At 47.3% G+C, this 19,212-nt stretch overlaps 1 protein-coding gene across 1 annotated transcript; it reads right to left on the bottom strand.

Moving 5' to 3' along the window:
• Positions 1 to 3,675: 3,675 nt before the first annotated feature.
• Positions 3,676 to 17,513, bottom strand: LOC142365220 (protein maelstrom homolog). Its single transcript, XM_075445855.1, has 13 exons — positions 17,492 to 17,513; positions 17,004 to 17,155; positions 15,718 to 15,804; positions 13,466 to 13,568; positions 11,329 to 11,484; positions 10,748 to 10,789; positions 9,749 to 9,876; positions 8,835 to 8,889; positions 6,992 to 7,133; positions 5,972 to 6,034; positions 4,964 to 5,096; positions 4,621 to 4,699; positions 3,676 to 3,791 (listed from the first exon to the last, which is right to left on the bottom strand). The coding sequence occupies exons 1-13, from the start codon at positions 17,511 to 17,513 to the stop codon at positions 3,676 to 3,678; spliced, it is 1,278 nt and encodes a 425-aa protein (XP_075301970.1).
• Between the last annotated feature and the right edge of the window lie 1,699 nt (positions 17,514 to 19,212).

The following is a 19,212-nucleotide window of genomic DNA, read 5'->3' as shown; positions in this document are numbered from 1 at the left end:
GTCCACACACAGCTTTGGTGCAGCACAGGCAAAGCATCCACCAGTACCCCCAAGTCCTTCTCGGCAGGGCTGCTCTCAGTCCCCTCATCCCCCCAGCCGGTATTGATAGCAGGGGTTGCCCCGACCCAGGAGCAGGACATTGCACTTCGCCTTGTTGAACCTCACGAGGTTTACAAAGGCCCATTTCTCGGGCTTGTCCAGGTCTCTCTGGATGGCATCCCGCCCTTCTGGCATGTCTTCTGCACCACTCACGTTGGGGTTGTCTGCAAGCTTGCTGAGGGTGCGCTTGATCTCGCTAAGTCATTGATGAAAAGATTAAACAGCACCTGCCCCAGTACAGACCCCTGAGGGACATCACTTGTCACCAGCGTCCACCTGGACATTGAGCCATTGACCACTACCCTCTGGCCGCCACCTTCCAAGCCACCGCATAGTCCACCCATCCAATCCATGTTCCTCCAATTTAGAGAGAAGGATGTTGTGAGGGAATGTGTCAAAGACTTTACAGAAGTCCAGACAGATGACATCCATAGCTCTTCCCTTGTCGCTGATCTAGCCACGCCACCATCGAAAGCCACTATGTTGGCCAGACAGGACTTGCCCTTGTCTCCCATAACATCCTCACAGGGGAAGGAAGGGTGGGCTAGATCAGTGGTCAGTGAGGTGGTCTCATCAAATTGGAAGCCCGAAAAGGGTTAGAACCCGTAATAAACTCCCTCTTGGAGCACGGACAATTAAGAGACTGTCAGTCAGAATTTAACACTCCAGTGTTACCTGCAAAGAAACCTCACTACCATGAACAACTGGACTGGAGGGGTTAATCACGAAATTTTTGGAATATGGACTTTTGGCAGAATGCGAGTCAGAATATCACACTCCTATATTACCAGTAAGGAAATCTGGAGGAAAATAAATATCGACTAGTCCAGGATTTAAGAGCTATAAATCAGATAGTTCAAGATATACAACCAGTAGCAGCCAATCCCTATACTTTACTGCCATCTCTGAAAGAGGAACATAACTGCTTTACTGTACTAGATTTAAAGGATGCCTTCTTTGCTTTTGAATGGGAGAGCCCTGCTACAGGACAAAAGACGCAACTGGCATGGACTGTACTTCCACAGGGATTCAAAAATAGCCCCACAATATTTGGGAATCAGTTGGCAAAAGAATTAGAAATATGGAAGAAACAGAACCAGGAGAAGGGAACACTGTTGCAATACGTGGATGATATTCTGATAGCAGCAGAAAGCAAGGAAAAATGTTTTGAAATTACTGTCAGTTTATTGAATTTTCTGGGCCAAGGGGGGTACAGAGTTTCCAGAAATAAGGCCCAGACAGGAAAAGAAGCAGTGATTTATTTGGGATTTGAAATATCCCAAGGCAAAGACAATTAGGCAGTGAGAGAAAAGAAGCCATTTGTCGCAATCAAGTGGGAAAATTGAAAGAATGAACCAAACAGTAAAAAGACAAATAAGTAAGATTTGTCAAGAAGTGTCTTTAAAATGGCCACAAGCCCTACCATTAGCACTCCTGAGAATCAGAATCCAGCCAAGGTCTAAAGATGGTGTAAGTCCATACGAAATCTTGTATGGCAGACCTGATCAGACTCCTTTAATCCCAGGGGATATGAAAATAGCAGGGGAAACGTTTAAAAATGTATTTGATTTCTTCAGGAAGAACCCTCGAAGCACTCCGAAAATACGTTGTGCTGACCAGGTCGCTTGCTTTGGACACGCCTGTGCATCAGTATCCACCAGGTGATTTCGTGTGCATAAGGACTTGGAGCTCTGAACCACTGCAGGAGAGGTGGAAGGGACCTTCCCAGGGACTGTTAACAACTGACACTGCGGTCACAGTAGAAGGGCTGGAACCGTGGGTACACCACACTCGAGTGAAGAAGGCCCCTTCGTGGAAGGTCATCAATAGAGGTGCAGAGACTGCAAAACTAATTCAAAAAGGTGTCTAAAAGGGGGGCTATCATTGTAAAATATGGAAAAAATAAATTCTGACATAGAGACTGATGATGATGGGAGCATTGTTTAAAATATTAAAAGTAAAAACAAAAAATAAAAATCGGCTGTCAATAAAAGCACAACTGTTAATATACTTCCCAAGAACTCTGGAAAAAAATGAGCTTGACAAAATTTTTCAGTGGATTGGGGTGCAATCTGAGTTCCTGAGTAAAATCCTTAATTAATACTAGACTACATTTGTTAATCATATTTTTAGTAATATTACTCATTTATTATTGTTTAAAAAAAGAACTCACCAATAAAACAGCCTTCAATCGAATGATTATTCAGACCGTAGCCAAAAAACAAAATTTAAGTGATTCGGTCACGACGCTCCCACCATCATATAGTGAATAGTGGATAACTAAATTGTTATAAAATCATTATTGACAGTAAAGTATAAATTAGTGTATAATTAAATATAATTTAATTTAAGATGGAAGTACTGAAAAGATGATTATTTCAAAACTGCCAAAGGGGGGAAATGTAACCAGGGTGATGGAATCAGCTGACCATAAAGCACGAACAACGCTGCTATTCTGTCCCTGGTACAGCCCGACCCACCTGGACATTAGGGCTGGGGACAGAGGGTCTCATCTCTAGGTAACCATTAGTGTTAAACAATAGTGGGGAGGGGGATTTTTAATAGAAACAGCGTTACCTGATAGCTGCAGGTGCATTTGTGGTACCTGTCCACTGTGTGAATGAACTGAAGCAGAGAGTCTGGCATCTCCATCCAAAGGGGTCAGTTTTTGGTAGGGGCTGGGAGTCGCCTGGAACCGGTCAAGACGACCCCGCGGTGTGGATGGGAGCCAGGAGAGAGCTGAGTTTGCGCAGAAACAAAAGTCAATCAGCGAACACTGTGATGAAGAGGAGGAGCCTTCATCTTGGGACCCCCGACGACCACCACTAGGAGGCACTGCGCAAGCGCGGCTGGGAGGAGTCTATGGAAATGACTTCTTGGAACTGATTTTAATATGAAAGGGATAAGTTATGTAACCTAATGAATACGTATATTTTTGATCTGTATAAACTATCTGGAAAAGGTATGGGGTGTGCACGTTGGGTGGAATTATCCCCCGTGCATCCAGCGCTGCCATAAAGAATGCTGCCTGTTAACACCACAGTGCTGTGACGAGGTTTTATTCCCGGATTTTCGGTGACACTCCCAGTTCCCTCAATCCCCATCCCAGTCACCTCGCAGTACCCCCAACCCCCCCAGTCCCTCCCAATGGCCCCAACCCCCTCCAAGTGCCTCCCAGTCCCCTCCCAGTGCCCCCAAACCCCCTCCCACAACACCCCTGTCTCTCCCAGTACCCCCAAACCCCCTCCCACAACCCCCCAGTCCCTCCCAGTACCCCCAAATCCCCTCCCACTTCCTCCCAGTCCATTACCAGTTCCCCCAAACTCCCTACCACCCCCCTCCCACAACGCCCCGAACAACCTCATTTGGAGTTTCAACAAGTTTTTTTTCAAGAAACAAGGTTTTCATCTTCTTTAAAGCCACTCAATAGTTTTATCATTCTAACAAGAACTGGAACTGGGAAGGGTTGCACGTAACATGAAAAACTGCAGCCGGGAGAAACTGCTGGTTATCCTCAGGAAACCACAAAAATCAGAGGTAAACTCTGTTCTGTTCTGGATGGAAGATGAAAGATTTTCAATGACTGAAAGACTTGGGTAGATCAGCTGCACTGTTCAGCCATCGGGGAACTCCTCTTCCTCGCATGGCACTTGTTCCACAAAGGGAAGTCTTCACACCACCTGGAGAATCCCCTGTGAAATTCAATACGGTTTGCAATCAAATCAGCCTTTAAAGCTCGCATAAACTAATGGAATTGTTCTTCATACATTGCGGAGCTGAAACGACTCAATAGCTCCAATACAAAAAGTCACAAAAACAAAATACAAAAAGACAGGGGTTGTGTTCTCTATAAACACCCAGCCCAGAAGATCTCACGATTGATAATGGGAACAGTTTCAGAATTTAATCCAACATGTATTTTACATGCAAGAAAAGCAGCTGCAAGCTCGGAATTCTCACAGTGATTTCTCTTGCAGACTTGATTCCGTTCCTCTGAAGATCAGCCGTGAACTGCCCAGATGAACTGAGCTCACGCGCCTTCTACCAAAAAAATTCCATCTCCAGAAAGATGACTGACAACGAGCAGCCTTTATAAACTGAGTTATCACAGAATACGTGCAACAAGCACCAGCTGAGTCTACACATATCATGACTTCAGAGCAAGGAGAGTATTTTAAAGCTGGCCCTGCCTCAAAGCACCTAAGCATATGAGAACGGACCTCACGTCGCAGAAAAATAAAGGGGTATCAAATCAGAGAGCAACATTTATGAGAAAAACTCAATTTTGAGAGACCTTTCTGACCATAAGATTGTGTCCAGTCAGAAAAGGGCAGCTCTTGATGCTTACATCGTCATCTAGTCAGTCAAATCCACCTGCAGGAATAAGCACAGCTCATGCAGAGCTGCTGAAGCTTTATGCCACTGACAGGCAACATCTAAGCCCAGAAATCTGAAAAAGCAGCAGCTGGATGAAGTTTCAATACCTCTTTCCCCTTACAAATGTGAAAGTTTCAAACTCACACTCAGAAGGGACGAACTCTTGATCCCGACCTGGAGAAGCGAAATGTCCATCACATCTCGCACCCTCAGCCTTCATCTTCTGTAGGAAGAAACAGACGTTCAAAATAATGTATGCATCTTCTAAAAGGCAGTGTACACCACCATCCAGGAAACCTAGTAATTACGGTCAAAAATCACAAGAAATGACCCAGCTAGTGGTTTATTTCTTTTTTCTTTCATCCGTCTGCCCAATATATGTCTCAAAAGACAGCATCCAAAGAGAAAACAGCTAACCTGCACCTGGCAAGTCTGAACGTTTGAGTTAACTGGAAAGAAAACAGGCGATCGGTTGAAAGAATCTGACCTGGAAACGTCCACAATCCAGCAGCACCATCCTGCTATTTCTGCTTTCACCGTGATCAGAGTCTTCAAGAGGTAGGTGAGCTGCCGTCAGCGAGACTCCATATGCACTGGCTAAATATTTACTGATGCAGTAACTTGACCAAAACAAAGAGAAAAGGTTGGCTAAGATGTCATGCTCATGTACGGAGGCACATCGGTTTTAGCTCTTCAGCTGGCAAACAGAAGCAAGCACAGGCGGAGACGCACAGAGCAAATGACCGAGGACAGAAGGACCTTGTCGCAGCAGCTACACAGTTCCCCTGCACCCTTCCAAGACCGCCAGCCTATTCTGCAACAACACCTGAAATTTAAAAAAATGCTTCCCCACACAATCAAATGCAGCCGCTTAGAAGTGGGAAAAGCAACGCTTTTCTTTGCAAGGCATAGCAGTGCATCACAAGAGTTTTTTGAACGAAATACTATTCGTTATTATCTCTCTCAGAGCACTACTGCTACTGACTGAGACCTTCAATGGCATTTCCTTCTTTCCCAGCCATTTCCTTTCCCTTTCCCCACACCAGAAAGCTCACAGAACCCTATCTATCTACATTACACGTAATGCAGTATAAAAGCTCCCAAAGCAGAGATATACTAGAATATACCAAAAATGTCTCACCAAACAGAGGTACACTAAACCTCGGAAGAAAACCAGAGAATGTTAATGTCATTAACACTTCTCTCAGCTCTCCACTAGGAAGTGGAGGTAGCCAGAGGATCACCACAGACTGATGGACATTACCACCACAGCAATGACATTACATCCAAGTGCTGAGACTGAGAGCATCCCGCTGCGCCATACAAACAATGCAAGCTACAAACACAGCGAAACCTTGGGGGCGGAGGGAATCAATGAAACTCCAGGCCTAGAACTACAGCGCTGCAGGCCGTCAGAGCAGCCAGCGCCGAAACGCTGCCTCTGCAACACAACAGAAAGTCCGCACGCGGGAGCGAACTCCTTAGCAATACTCACGCAATTTTCTTACAGGACGCCAAAGCGCAGCAGAGTATCTCGTTCTCTTCATGCCACTTGCACCTACACGGAATGGAGTTCAGGCTCATTTCAGAAGCATCGACAGCGTTAATCGACATGAACAGTTGCTCTGCTCACAGGGAGCAGGAACAAGCATTCAAGATGCGACCTTTCCGTCTCAGCGACCGTACAGCACCTCTGAAATTTCGCAGAGGACCAGCGTTCAGTAACTCAGCTCCCAGTGCTTTGTGCAGAGTTCAAAGGCACGCTTCACAGGCAACCTGCTTCACGCAGAGGTGGGGGCAGGGAGACAAGAGAATCCTGAGGTTTGGAAAGGGAACTGAAAGGGAACACTCTGAAGTTTCCCACTCATGTGAAATAGGTCCTCTTAGTACAAGCACCCCCGCTTTCCTCTCCATGCCAGTGTTTTAAAATGCATTTTTCCATTCTTGTTAAGGTCTCCCTCTAGTGTGCCGATACTCGTAGAAATGGAAAACCACCTGACCGTAAAAAGATGAAGTGACATTGATTCTCCTAACAGATCTCAAAATCCATCCTGTAAGCAGACTTGCAAGAATAATTTTTTTTTTTAAAGATCTATTCAAATTTAAGATCTCTTACGCTCGAGAACTGGATTTGTACCCCTGGGAAACAGACCTTCTCCCTCCTCACAGCAGCAATATGGGGCATCTGGTGGACTGAAACAGCCAGGTCTGATTCAAATTACACGGAGAGAGTCTGAATCTTCTGACTTCTAGGATTTCCAGTTAAATACCACAATGTATTGTTTTCCAATTTTTCACCCCACCCTTTAAATCGGGCCTCAGCGTTAAAAAGCTGAGTGTCTGTATACTTCTTTTGGGGAAGTATTTTTCATTTCCAGCTGTGCTCATGATGTGACCAGAAGCATTTCTTATCACAAGGCTTGCAGAACATTCTAGCTAGCAGCATACAAGCTGTATGTAAAGCACCAAGAACATCAGATTAATACAGATTTCCACAAAGAAGAACCCAATATACCTCGTATTACAGGAGAAATCCCAATGGAAGACATCCAGTTCTCCACACACCCAACTCCTGGATGGCTCCTTCTGGTATTTCTTCCGGCAGAGTTCTATTACCAGGTCTTCTGCAGCAAGAAGCTCCAGATGGCTCTCAGTGCCTAGAGCTCAGAGAAAATCCACGTCAGGAGAACAAGTCAGTCACTATTCTGCTGAGCTCAGTTCTCACTCACTCCCTGTTCACTGCCCAGCCTCGCACCGGAGCGTCAACGCTCTTGTAAACCTTCCCAAGTTCTTCCAACAGCGGTTTCAAGAAAACCTGGCTTCCTAGCAAAGCAGGTCCCATACTCCCACCATTTCAGTCCTTTAAAGAAGTTGAGTAAGACTGGGCCAAGTACTGACCCCTGGGGAACACCACTGGTTACCGGCCTCCAACCAGACTCAGCGCCGCTGATGTCACCCTCTGAGCTCTGCCATTCAGCCAGTTCTCAATCCACCTCTCTGTCTGCTCCTCCAGCCCACCCTTCCTGAGCTTCCCTACCAGGATGTGATGGGAGACAGTGTCCAAAGCCTTGCTGAAGTCGAGCTAGGCAGCACCACAGCTCTCTCCTCATCTACCCAGCCAACCATGCCACCATGGAAAGATATGATCTTGCTCAAGCATGATTTCCCCTTGGTCAATCCATGCTGACTACTCCTGATAACCTTCTTTTCCTCCACTTGCTTGATGATGACAGCCAGAATGAGCTGCTCCACCACTCTTCCAGGGATGGAGGCCAGACTGACTGGCCTGTAGTTCCCCGGGCCCTCCTTCTCATCCTTTTGGAAGACTGGAGTGACACTGGCCTTCCTCCAGTCCTCGGGCACCTCTCCTGTCCTCCAGGACCTTTCAAAGACCATGGAGAGGGGCTCAGCAATGACATCCGCCAGCTCCCTCAGCACTCGTGGGTGCATTCCATCGGGGCTCATGGATTTGTGGCTGTCCAGTTTGCTTCAACCATCTCTAACCCAATCCTCCTCGACACAGGCAAGCTCTGCCTTTCTCCAGGCCTTCTGTCTTACCTCCAGGGCCTGGGATTCCTAAGGGCCAGCCTTAGCAGTAAAGACTGAAGCAACGAAGGCATGCAGTAACTCTGCCTTCTCCATGCCCTCCGTCACCAGAGCACCCACCTCATACAGCAGCAGGCCCACGTTGTCCCTAGTCATCTGTTTGCGATACTGATGGGTCTTACCCCCCCTTCTCGCCCCCCTGCATGCTCTGACAACCTTCCTCTATTCCTCCCAAGTGCTCTCTCCCTCCTTCCACATTCCATAGACATTTCTTTTCCATCCAAATTTTGCTAGAAGCTCCTTGCTCATCCACGCACGTCTCCTGCCTCCTTTGCTTCATTTCTTACCTATGGGGATGCACCCATCTTGAGCAGGGAGCAAGTGATGCTTCAATAGCCACCAGCTCTCTCGGACCTCCCCCTGCCTTCCACAGCCCTAACCCAGGTGTTTCCTCCAAGGTCCTTCAACAGGCCAAAGTCAGCTCTCCTCAAGTCCAAGGCTGTGATCCTACCTACTGCCCTGCTCCTTCCACACACGATCCTGAACTCACACCACCTCATGACCACGGCAGCCAAGGCTGCCCCCAACCTTCACACCCTCAACCAGTCCTTCTCTGTCTGATCACGCTCTTTTGCTCTCACCGATGGGGAGCAAAACAAGAGGGAGAAGCATGCAAAGTAGTTCCAGCTATCAGGACCAGCTTTTAGGAAACCTTTCAGACCCAAAGCTTTTCAGACAAATACAGCTGTCCATGACTACATAACCCCTCTCTCGGGGAAAAAAGAAAAGGCCAAAAATGATCCTTTTCTCACCTGTTACGCTAGCCATTCGATTGAGACACCACTTAATTCGGAATCTGTCACCAGACTAGAGGAAAGAAAATTTCAGTCACTTTGAAGAAGTACAGTATATAACTCTGACATCTGCCAGACTTCTGACTCAAAAAGTCACCTCCAAAACAAAGGCCAACGTTTGTGGGATTCAATGGACGCTCTTCCTGACAATTATCTTCAAGAGGAACCAAATGCCACGGAGCCTCTCCAACCAAACTCCAGGCGAAATACTGGACTCGTGTTTGGGGGCACTTTAAAGGCTAACCCATGCTACTGGCGTCTCCATTGAGCTCTGGATCGCTTTCACCTGTATTTTTTCAGAGCCCTATATTGATGGATGGAGACCAACATCTTCACCCTCCCTGCCTTTTGAAGAACTAACATTAGGCTCCAATGGAATCAAAACCTAATATAGCTGTCACGAAGCTTAAACGCCTCTGAAGCCCAGCAGTTTGTTTTGCTCATTGGCAAATGAAACTTGAGCACAAATTAAGATGTACAGTGTTCTCACGGGGAAAGTGCCAGAAAAACATCCCTTAGAAAAGCAGAACTGTGCAACTATTGTTCAGCACAATCAATTTCAGTCAATCTTCAAAGCTCTGAACCTAAGTTAAAACAAAGTCAGAGACCAAGTGAAATGTTCACCAGCAGACTACAGCCAGAAGCGCAGGCTGAAACTAAGGCGGCAGAAAATTAGGTCTCTGCTTTACAAAAAGGCCAGCTTCTAGGGGCCATTTCTTCCTGCACGGAACTGGGATACCTTAGCAAACAGCGCCTTTGCCCACTCCTTTGCACACCAATTAGGTTTGAGAGTGAAGCATCTCCTTTGGCATCCAACAGAAGTGAAACGAAAGGTTTTGATTGAGAGCATCTTACTTTGACCTGGACCATACCCTGCAGTAGATGTGAGGCGAAACACCCCTGGCTGGCTGGACAAACTCCAGAAGCTCCCGCAAGACAACGGCGTAAGAAGTACGGGAAAGACCAAATCCAGACAGAGGGATCTTATGAGTGGCATCACCTAATGGGGGGGTGTCAGAAAAAAACCAAAACACCAAGTTATAAGAAGTCCTGTTTCCTTAAATGATACAGTTCCCCCCTCCTTTCTATCTTTTTATATCCATATACGTACACACACCCCCCCCTCTTCTTCTCTACAGGCACTGTGTCTGTGCTTAAGCCATCAAAACCCTGCTTTTGCCAGCAGCAGACTGGCAGGGCTGGGCTGCGAGCACACACACACCACTTTTAAAAGGCAATTATCTGAGTATTTGACCTAGGAAACATTGGCCAAGTTTGTTCCCTCTCTACACCAGGGGAGGAAGTGTCCTAATAGAAACCAACTGGAATCTGCAAACACTACTAAAGAGTCACAAAGGGAGCACGGCAGGCCAAGCCAGGCACAACAACAGCAGAAATACTTTAACTTTGGTGACAGATGTGAAGCTGCCAAGCACAACTTTGAAACACAAACTAGTAACTTTGAGCTACCCTATCATGAGTTAGCAGTTCATGCTGAAGATACACTCCAGGACTATCAAGGGAACGACACTCGGCTCAGGTGGGCTTGAAAGCATTTAAAGCCAAACAAAGTTGTCCCATTTAAGAAAAACCTACTGCAGTTATTATGGAATTAAAATAGGAAGATGGAACACAAATAATTCTCCCACTGACAAAACCACTTTGGGTCAAGTGCTCTGCCATTTGTGGGTACAAGAAACATGCAAAAGGCGACTGCACCAAGCTGCTCTGTCACTCCTTTTTCTTCAAAACTCCACCAGTTCCCAGAAGTAGAAACTGCAGACTTCCAGAACGTTCTGACACAAATCAGATAAGCTGAGTCTAAAACCACACACCTCTGCACACCCCTCCTCTTCTCCACTGATACTCACTAGCAGTCTGGCAGCGGTACCGAAAACCAAGTGGTGGTGCTTCTGCAGAAGAGCAGGGGAGACGGGAGAAAAAGAACAATCGTTACCCACCATCCACAATGACAGATCCTTAACTCTCAGCCATGCACCAGTCTCACGTACAGAAAGGAACAGCTTCATCTTCCACTGGGGCAAGTACAACTGCCACAACTATTTTCGAAAAAGTTCTTTTCAGTCATACGCATTTTAAAAAACAAAAAGTCTGTGATACAGCGTGTGTGTGTGTGTGTGTGCGTGTGTGTGTGTGTGTTTAGGTCCAACCAAGACAAACATTCATTGGCATGAACTACAAAGCACAAACATCTGAAGGTCCTTCTGCAGTTGTTCTACCCTCTTTCAAGCGTCATGCAGTTCCCACGCTTCAGTCCATCTCTCCAGAAACAACCAGCACTGCTCCAATATTTGAAGAAGGCCAACCACTTACAGTCAAAGAAATAAACCTATCTTCATCTCATCCGGGCAGCAGTAAGTGACAGCAGAACGCCTCCCTCTCACCCCAAAGCAGGATGAACTACTTCTCCTCTCCCTTCCTTGGAACTCACCTGCATCGATGAAATGATGCAAATCGGCTATTACGCCGTCCTTTAGGGAGTACTTCACACACCCGATCTCACAAGGAAGGAAGCGCTGTTCACAGCTGGATGGCAGCTTGCCATGGCTGTAAATGTCCAGGAAGTAGAAGATGTCTGAAACCACGGCTGAAAGGAAACAAAACCCACACACATTTTCAGAAGAGCCAACAGAGGTTACCTCAAGCCATCCTGGCCTCATCTCATCCAGCGTAAGCTTCAGCGCGCTTTATCATATGAGTGACGTAGGGTAATGACCGAGTAAAACACAGCTCTTTCTCTGTATCACAGATGACCAGGGAGTTAACACTTCTGCAAGAGTCAGGCACATTAGTGATCCCGGTACATCTCCCATAGCTGCTACTGTGTGTAGAGATCAGGGCCAAAAGAGGGAAGAAAAAAATAAATCAACCCCCAAACCCACACAAATGTTAAGAGGCCTGGAATCAACAACAGGACCTACTATTCCTTTTTATGATAGGTCTCTTCACCCTCTAGGAAAAAAAGGTTAGAAAAAACATCAGTCTGAGGCAGCAAAGCAGCCTCACCAGCTCAATTCAGTGACTTACACAAGTTACAGCAGCGAAATAATCTTCTGCAGCAAGAGGAGGCAACAAGTCTGCTCGTTAAAAGGATTGCTTCTCCACTGCTCTATGAGCTCCCAAAGAAGTCGGCAAGCACACCCAAAGCAAATGTGAAGAAATAAATTTACCATTTACTAATTCAAAAAGTACCCAACGACAAAAAATGTTTCAGAGTACACCTTAATCCTTCTCTTCATGAATGTCACATAACGTTCTCACTGAAGCTTTAGGTACCTATTTCATCTTTACCCTTAGGTTACGCCCCTCATCAAAAAAATCCTACTTGTTCTCCTAAGCAACGGAGCTGTAGAACTGCTTTTGCAGACAAATACTGCTCTAGGCCAGATTTTAAGGCATTTAACACCACTTGTCCGAAGCTTGAATGCTGGTGCTCTCTCACATTGGGTATCAACCTCTACAAGCTGCGGAGTCAGGAAAGACACCTCTGACCCGCTTTCCTTACCAAAAAAATGGATACAGCTACAGGGAACCGTGCAGCACTTGGACCGAGAAAGAAAGGAGCAGCAGCATCAAATGCGTCTCAGTTATCCCTCATCATTACCCCCTCCTTCAGTTTAAAGACAAATTGTGTCAGCTCAAGCCACCACCACCAACCCCATCAAATTTGCATCACGGTGACAGAGGAGCACAACCTCTGCCAGGGAGGACACTAAGATGTATCACGCTTTTTATGGAGCTGCTCTTTCCTGCCCCTCCATGACCATGGCAACAGGAAAAGACTTCAGGAGACCTGTGACGCAAAAGGCTTCAGCTGAAACTTAGCCACACAGCAGATGCAGCTCACATCAACTGGCTGCGTGACTTCTCTTGTAAGCACTGCCACTTCTCATTTTTCAGAATAACGTCATATTCATGGGGAAATGATTACAGATGTGTTCACTACTCCATTCCAATCAAAACATCCGTTTGAAGAAGGGGGCACCGATAAAACAGGTTTCGTTTTGCCAAGAGTTTTCACCAAGGAAGCAAGCCAGGATGTGACAAAAGCACTGACAAAGCACATATCCCCTCTTTTATTCTCCCAAGGAGGCCAGGTCACTGTTTGCTTTAACACCTCTACCATACAAAATTTTTGAACTTTGATATCTAACAACTCTTCACCCTTTCACATTAGTACAAGCATTATTTTATGCTGAACTTGGGTTAGACCTTGTAAACCACAAATCGTAGGAGTTCAACACTTTCCTTTTTCTTCAAAGCCTTGAAATAATTGTAAAGAGACCATTAGTGGCTACATTTCCCTCCAGCTAAAGAACAGAGGACAAGGATTTTGGGGGAGGGGGGTAGGGAAGGGGGCATGGCAGCACAACACACATCTGCACTGACTTCCCGCTGTCCTACAGAAGACCTTTTCCCAGCAGCAGACCCTTGGTTTAACACAAAGAAACAGCTGACACAGACGGCCATTAGCAAAATGGAAGCAGCCTTTGTACAGGTACCCTTGAGAATATCTGCACAGGGCAAGCTTCTGTCTACCAGGATCAACTGCTGTAAGATTACCCTACCCTGATCGTTCTCCCAGGACACAGCAGAGGCCTTTGGAAGAGAAGTGACACCGGGCATCTTGGTGGTCAGACAAGCAGGAACCGGCTGAGCCACATTAGACGTCTGGCAGAGAAGAGAAGAGAAAGTTAAAAAAAAAAATCAAAACAGTCTACTAACACCCAACAAAGTCCTTCACCTCCTCCTCTCAGAGGAACACAGGATGGCCACTAACAGTGACGGTCAGGCGGAACAAGGCTGCAGTTTCTATACACGTGCCCATGGACTTGCAGACCCGAAAGGCAGGATTTCTCTTCTAACAAAAACAGAGCTGGGTATCTTAGCACCCTGCTCAACTCACTGCAACTACAAAGAGCTACAGCTAAAAATCACAACATGCAATTCAAAAAAAAAATTGTTTTCGGGAGCTTTTCAAGTTGGAATTTCCAATTTTTTTCCATAAACTTTATGGAAAAGTTTGGCACATGCGTTAGTTGCCTTGGACTAGGAAGGAAAGTGATGAAAAGCTGACAAAGCCTCAGGGAAGCCATCAGGCTGCTCTGGCACAGAGCAAGTAAGAAAGGCACCGGCGTCCATTCAGCGCTGCAAATTCACACAGGAGCAGGAAGCTTTTCAGAGGACAGGAAGAGAAACCCGGCAGGCTTACAGAACTCAATCATTCAGGACCCAAACTGGGAATAACACCCACATCTAGGTGCACTCATTCCAGATGACCATCTTAGCCAAAGTTTGTGGATTATCAGTTTCAACTACTGCAAATAAACCGAGGAATCGGTCCCATTCACCTAAGCTTCAGTCACCTCCAAAAGATGACCAAGACCTTTCACTACACAAAGTCAGCGTGGTTGTCTGTGTGATTAATCAATGGAGATCACACATAACCTCACACATACACACTTCCCTATTTCCACTGACAGCCAAGAAGGATGATGATCTTTATTTTGCTAAAGCAATTATTGCTTTCCCTGATTACAGCTTTCTAAAATGCCACCACTCCTGGAAGGAAATACACAAGCCTCTGCTTCTGACTTTGTTGTCATTTCAGGCAGCTCTCCATTACACCTGAAAACGGAGCTCCACTGATTACATACCCCTAGCCTGCTACATAACACAATGATGATCAGATTTGAAACAGCTCTTTTCCATATAAGCAAGCCCCCAAAATCAGAAAACATTGCCTAATATCTCCCTACTAGTCTGGACTGACTAAATTAACTGCTCCAGCTTTACCAGTGACTCCACACTATGATCATCCTGGCATTCCCTCTGGAAGTGTTTCATAGTCCTCACCACTAATTCATAGTTCATACTCAGTATCTAGTCATACGGGATGAAGAAATAAATGTGGTATTATCCATTCGCTCGACCAGGCTCTCTGCTGTGACACACAAGTTTTCACGCTGCCAACCAAGACTGCAATAAAATAAGCTTTCCCACACCTCGCACAAGTCAAACTCTGAAGCAAACTATGCTCCAGGGAACTGCTGGGAGAGGGAGACAGACATAAGGGACAAAAAAAAGGGGGGGGGGAGGGACAGACACATGAGACACACACCTTTTCAAGACACTAAATATTACAAGGGATCCCGTTAGCACTATTTTTGACTACAACCACATTCAGCTTCACCTAACTGCTTACTTTTACATTGAGGGACTTTGTCCTCCACCAGAGCATTACTGTTCTCTCCATAACCAAACCAATCTACAAACAACGGCAAGGTACAATTCTTCTTTCTGTGCACAGGTTCCAACATTTCACTGACCTGCTCCACCACACAGCCGCTCAACAATGCCCCAGCAGCTGCCTTTAAGATGTGGCTTCAGGCCATCCGCCAAGAACCACCTAAATTAAGGACACCCACAAAGCAAGAGCAACATGAACCTAGCACCAGAAGCCACACCAATTTACAATATTACAAAGAAAAAAAAAATGGCAAAGCCAGTCACTGCAAAATGTTGTTAAACATCAAACTAAGTTGTCAGAGAACGACATTTTACTTGGGAAAAGAGCCCAAAGGAACAAGCTGTGCTGGTTTAAAACAGGATAGAGTATTTTCACCTTTAATTGAAACCAGAACAATTTCCCGCTTAACCTTCGTCACGGTACGGACTGCCCCAGCAGCCGTAACCTCCACAGGCTGGAGGCTCTGGAGAGCAGGTCCTCCTCCATGGCACCACAGCTGACCAAACCCAACACCACTCCCTCCGCCTCTGGTTCAGCTACTCTGGAAGCTCTTCCTTTCTCAGCATTTACCTCTTGCACCATCTTCTCCGAGCGTTTCTTTTCATTCCACTTACGAGCCTTCTCTGCATATCCCATCTTTTCTTCCTTACTCAGCAACTAAAGGAAAGGGAATGGGAAAAAAAAGTTTTACTGCTTCCTCCTAGCAGCCCCACAAAGCAAGAAACTCCATGTAAGAAATTAATTGTGCATGTCCAAAGGACGTTCTCAATGCTTGCCAAGAGCTGCCAACTGCTAGCACTGACTCCAAACATTTCCTGCAGCCTTCTCCCTAACGGACCCACAACCTTTGATTCCAAACGCCTGGTGAGCACACGCTTCTGAAGCATCTTTGGGCGAGAGCAAACTAGCACTGCCCCACCACAAACCAGAGGTCTTCTGAAATCCCTCGGGCCAGCCGGGGATGCCACTACCCATAGAATCCTAGAGTTTGGGTTGGAAGGGAGGTTCTCCTTCCCCTCTGCTCTGCCCTAGTGAGGCCCCATCTGGAGTACTGGGTCCAGTGCTGGGCTCCCCAGTTCAAGAAAGATGAGGAGCTACTGAAGAGAGTCCAGCGGAGGGCTACGAGGATGAGGAGCTACCGGAGCATCTCTCCTACGAGGAGAGGCTGAGGGAGCTGGGCTTGTTCAGCCTGGAGAAGAGCAGGCTGAGAGGGGACCTTAGAAATGTCGATCAGTATCTGCGGGGGGGGGGGGGTCAGGAGGACGGGGCCAGACTCTGTCCAGTGGTGCCCAGCAACAGGACAAGGGGCAACGGGCACAAACTGGAGCAGAGGAAGCTCCAGCTGAACCCGAGGAAGAACTTCTTCCCTCTGAGGGTGACGGAGCCCTGGCCCAGGCTGCCCAGGGAGGCTGTGGAGTCTCCTTCTCTGGAGATATTCAAGACCCACCTGGACAGGGTCCTGTGCAGCCTGCTCTGGGTGACCCTGCTTGGGCAAGAGGGTTGGGCTGGGTGACCCACAGAGATCCCTTCCAACCCCTACTGTTCTGTGATTCTGTGATTCTATGATGGAATCAGTTGACCATAAACATGAACAATGCTGCTGTGTCCCTGGTACAGCCCTGCCCACCTGGACATTAGGGCTGGGAACAGAGGGTTTAGTCCCTAGGTACTCATTAATGTTAAACAATAATAGTAGAGGGGGATTTTTAATAAAAATAGCGTTACCTAATGGTTGCAGGTGCATTTGTGGTGTCTCTCTGTTGTGTAAGTGAACTGAAGCAAAGAGTCACACATCTCCCCCCAAAGAAGTCAGTTTTAATTAAAACCAGGAGTTGCCTAGAACCGGTCAAGACGACCTGGCCGCAGGGACAAGAGCCAGGAGAGGGCTGAGCTTGCGCGGAAACAGGGGTCAACCAGCGGACACTGTGATGAAGAGGAGGAGCCTTCATCTTGCGACCCCCCGACGACCACCAGTGGGAGGCACTGCGCAAGCGGAGCTGGGAGGAGTCTATGGAAATGGGCTGATTTGACTGTGAAAGGAAGGGCTTATGTAATCAGATGAATATGTATATTTTGATCTATATAAACTGCACGGAAGGGGCATGGGGTGTGCACGTTGGGTGGAATTATCCCCCGTGCATCCAGCGCTGCCATAAAGAATGCTGCCTGTTAACACCACAGTGCTGTGACGAGGTTTTATGCCCGGATTTTCGGTGACACCATCCCAGTTCATTCCAGTCCATCCCAGTGCCCCCCAACCCCCTCCTAGTCCCTCCCACTGTCCCCCAGTACATCCCATTCCTCTCCCAGTGCCCCCAGATGCCCTCGCAGTGTCCCCCAGTACCTCCCAGTTCATCCCAGTACATCCCGGTGCCCCCAGATCCCCTCCCAGTCTCTCCCAGTCCCTCCCACTGCCCCCAACCCCCCTCCCAGTCCCCTCCCACTGTATCCCACTGCCCCTAAACCCCCTCCCACAACACCCCAGTCCCTCCCAGTGCCCCCAAATCCCCTCCCAGTCCCTCCCGGTACATCTCAGTCCCTTCCCAGTGCCCCCAATCCGCATCCCAATCATCTCCTAGTGCCCCCAAACCCCCTCCCAGTCCCCCCCAGTCCCATCACAGTGCCCCCAAATCCCCTCCCAGTCTCTCCCAGTCCCAACCCAGGGCCCCCAACTCCCCTCAGTCCCTCTCAATGCCCCCAGAACCCCTCCCAGTCCCTCCCTGTGCCTCCAAACTCCCTCCCAGTCCCTCCCAGTGTCCCCAAATCCCCCCCAGCTTCTGACCAGTGACAGAGACACCAATTACTTGGTCAGTATTAGAAAAGCCTGACATCAAAGTACCTTCCGTTATCCTACAAGCCTAGGCCAACTGCAGCTTTTCAGTACAGAAAGAAAGCACTGTATGTTTTCTTATCAATAAGAAATAATATTTCTTACCATTCTGGTAAGAATAAATATTGCAAGGTGAAAAAAAATGTATACTTCCACCACTCACGCACAGGGAAAAACACCCAGCTTTTGTCTGTCAGAAATTTCATACAGGACTAATTTACACTCAGGCTTTGAGGTCCCAAGTAAGGTCATAAAATTACTACCTTCTCCCCAGACTAGCTCAGGAACTGAGAGTAAGCACACTCCCTCACATCCAGGCAAAAGGCATCGTCATTTAAAATACTCCTACTGCAAAACATTCACAATTTAACACTGAGGTTCAGGAGTCCCTGCTATTCTGCTCTGGTAAATTTAAGTTACAAGCCACATTTGATCTGGATTTGTCCTTGCTGTGTTCCCCTAAGACACAAAAAACTCTCCCGTGGTAGGTACTCGTAGTGGTATTCCCACATTTACCATCAAGACAGACAACTACTGCCCACGTCCCATAATTATTTTCATTGTCTTCTGCCGAGTTTATTCTTGCCAAAGTTCAGAGGGGGAGAGAACAAATAATTACCTGTTTGCTAGCGCTACAGCGTCCCTGCTCAGCTACTGGCTGAGAGCCAGCTCTACCACACATCGCCTCAAGAGAACCTACATCACCTGTATAATCCCCAAACCACAAAACACTTCCAGCCTATCTTGCTTGGAAAGCCCACAGGCGTACCTTTCACAGAAGCTTTCAGTAACTCCATCTTCTCCATCAGGCCTGCAGTCCTTCCATTCACATCTGCGCCCTCTAACTGCGAATCGCTTCTAGCAGCACCCCAGAAACAGGCTTCCTGCTCAGAGAAAAAACACAAAAGTCATCTAGTTGCCAAGCAGGCGTATTTATTTTATAAAGCCTTCTCACAACTGCCCTGCTGCACAGCCCTTCCACCACAAAATCCTTGCTGGGAGATCCAGTACCATTACACAGAGCAATACACAGACCCAGCGGACAGAAGAATGGCTGAAGCCTCTGCTGTCTTCACTCCTTCCATGCTCTGCTCTGCTCAAGACACTTGGAACTTACAGAAATACGGAGGCTACGTCCTAACAGCAAGACCCCAGCCAGCTACAGACAGCCACGCTGCCTCTAACACCGACAACCGAGCGCGCTGTCCCGCTGGCACCTCCGCTCCCAGGACGAG

This window comes from Opisthocomus hoazin, chromosome 33 (assembly GCF_030867145.1).
Source record: "Opisthocomus hoazin isolate bOpiHoa1 chromosome 33, bOpiHoa1.hap1, whole genome shotgun sequence".
In the NCBI taxonomy this organism is placed as follows: Eukaryota; Metazoa; Chordata; class Aves; order Opisthocomiformes; family Opisthocomidae; genus Opisthocomus; species Opisthocomus hoazin.
This window is presented reverse-complemented; position numbering and strand designations above follow the sequence as displayed.

Bases quoted from the DNA above. Each gene is read 5' to 3' on its own strand.
- LOC142365220 (XM_075445855.1), bottom strand. From the start codon at position 17,513: ATGTACTGGGATGAACTGGGAG. The intron at 17,156-17,491 runs GTACTGGGGGAC...CCATTTCCATAG, and splicing joins GTACTGGGATGAACTGGGAG to ACTCCTCCCAGCTCCGCTTG. The intron at 8,890-9,748 runs GTATGGTCCAGG...TCTTTCCTCTAG, and splicing joins CGCCTCACATCTACTGCAGG to TCTGGTGACAGATTCCGAAT.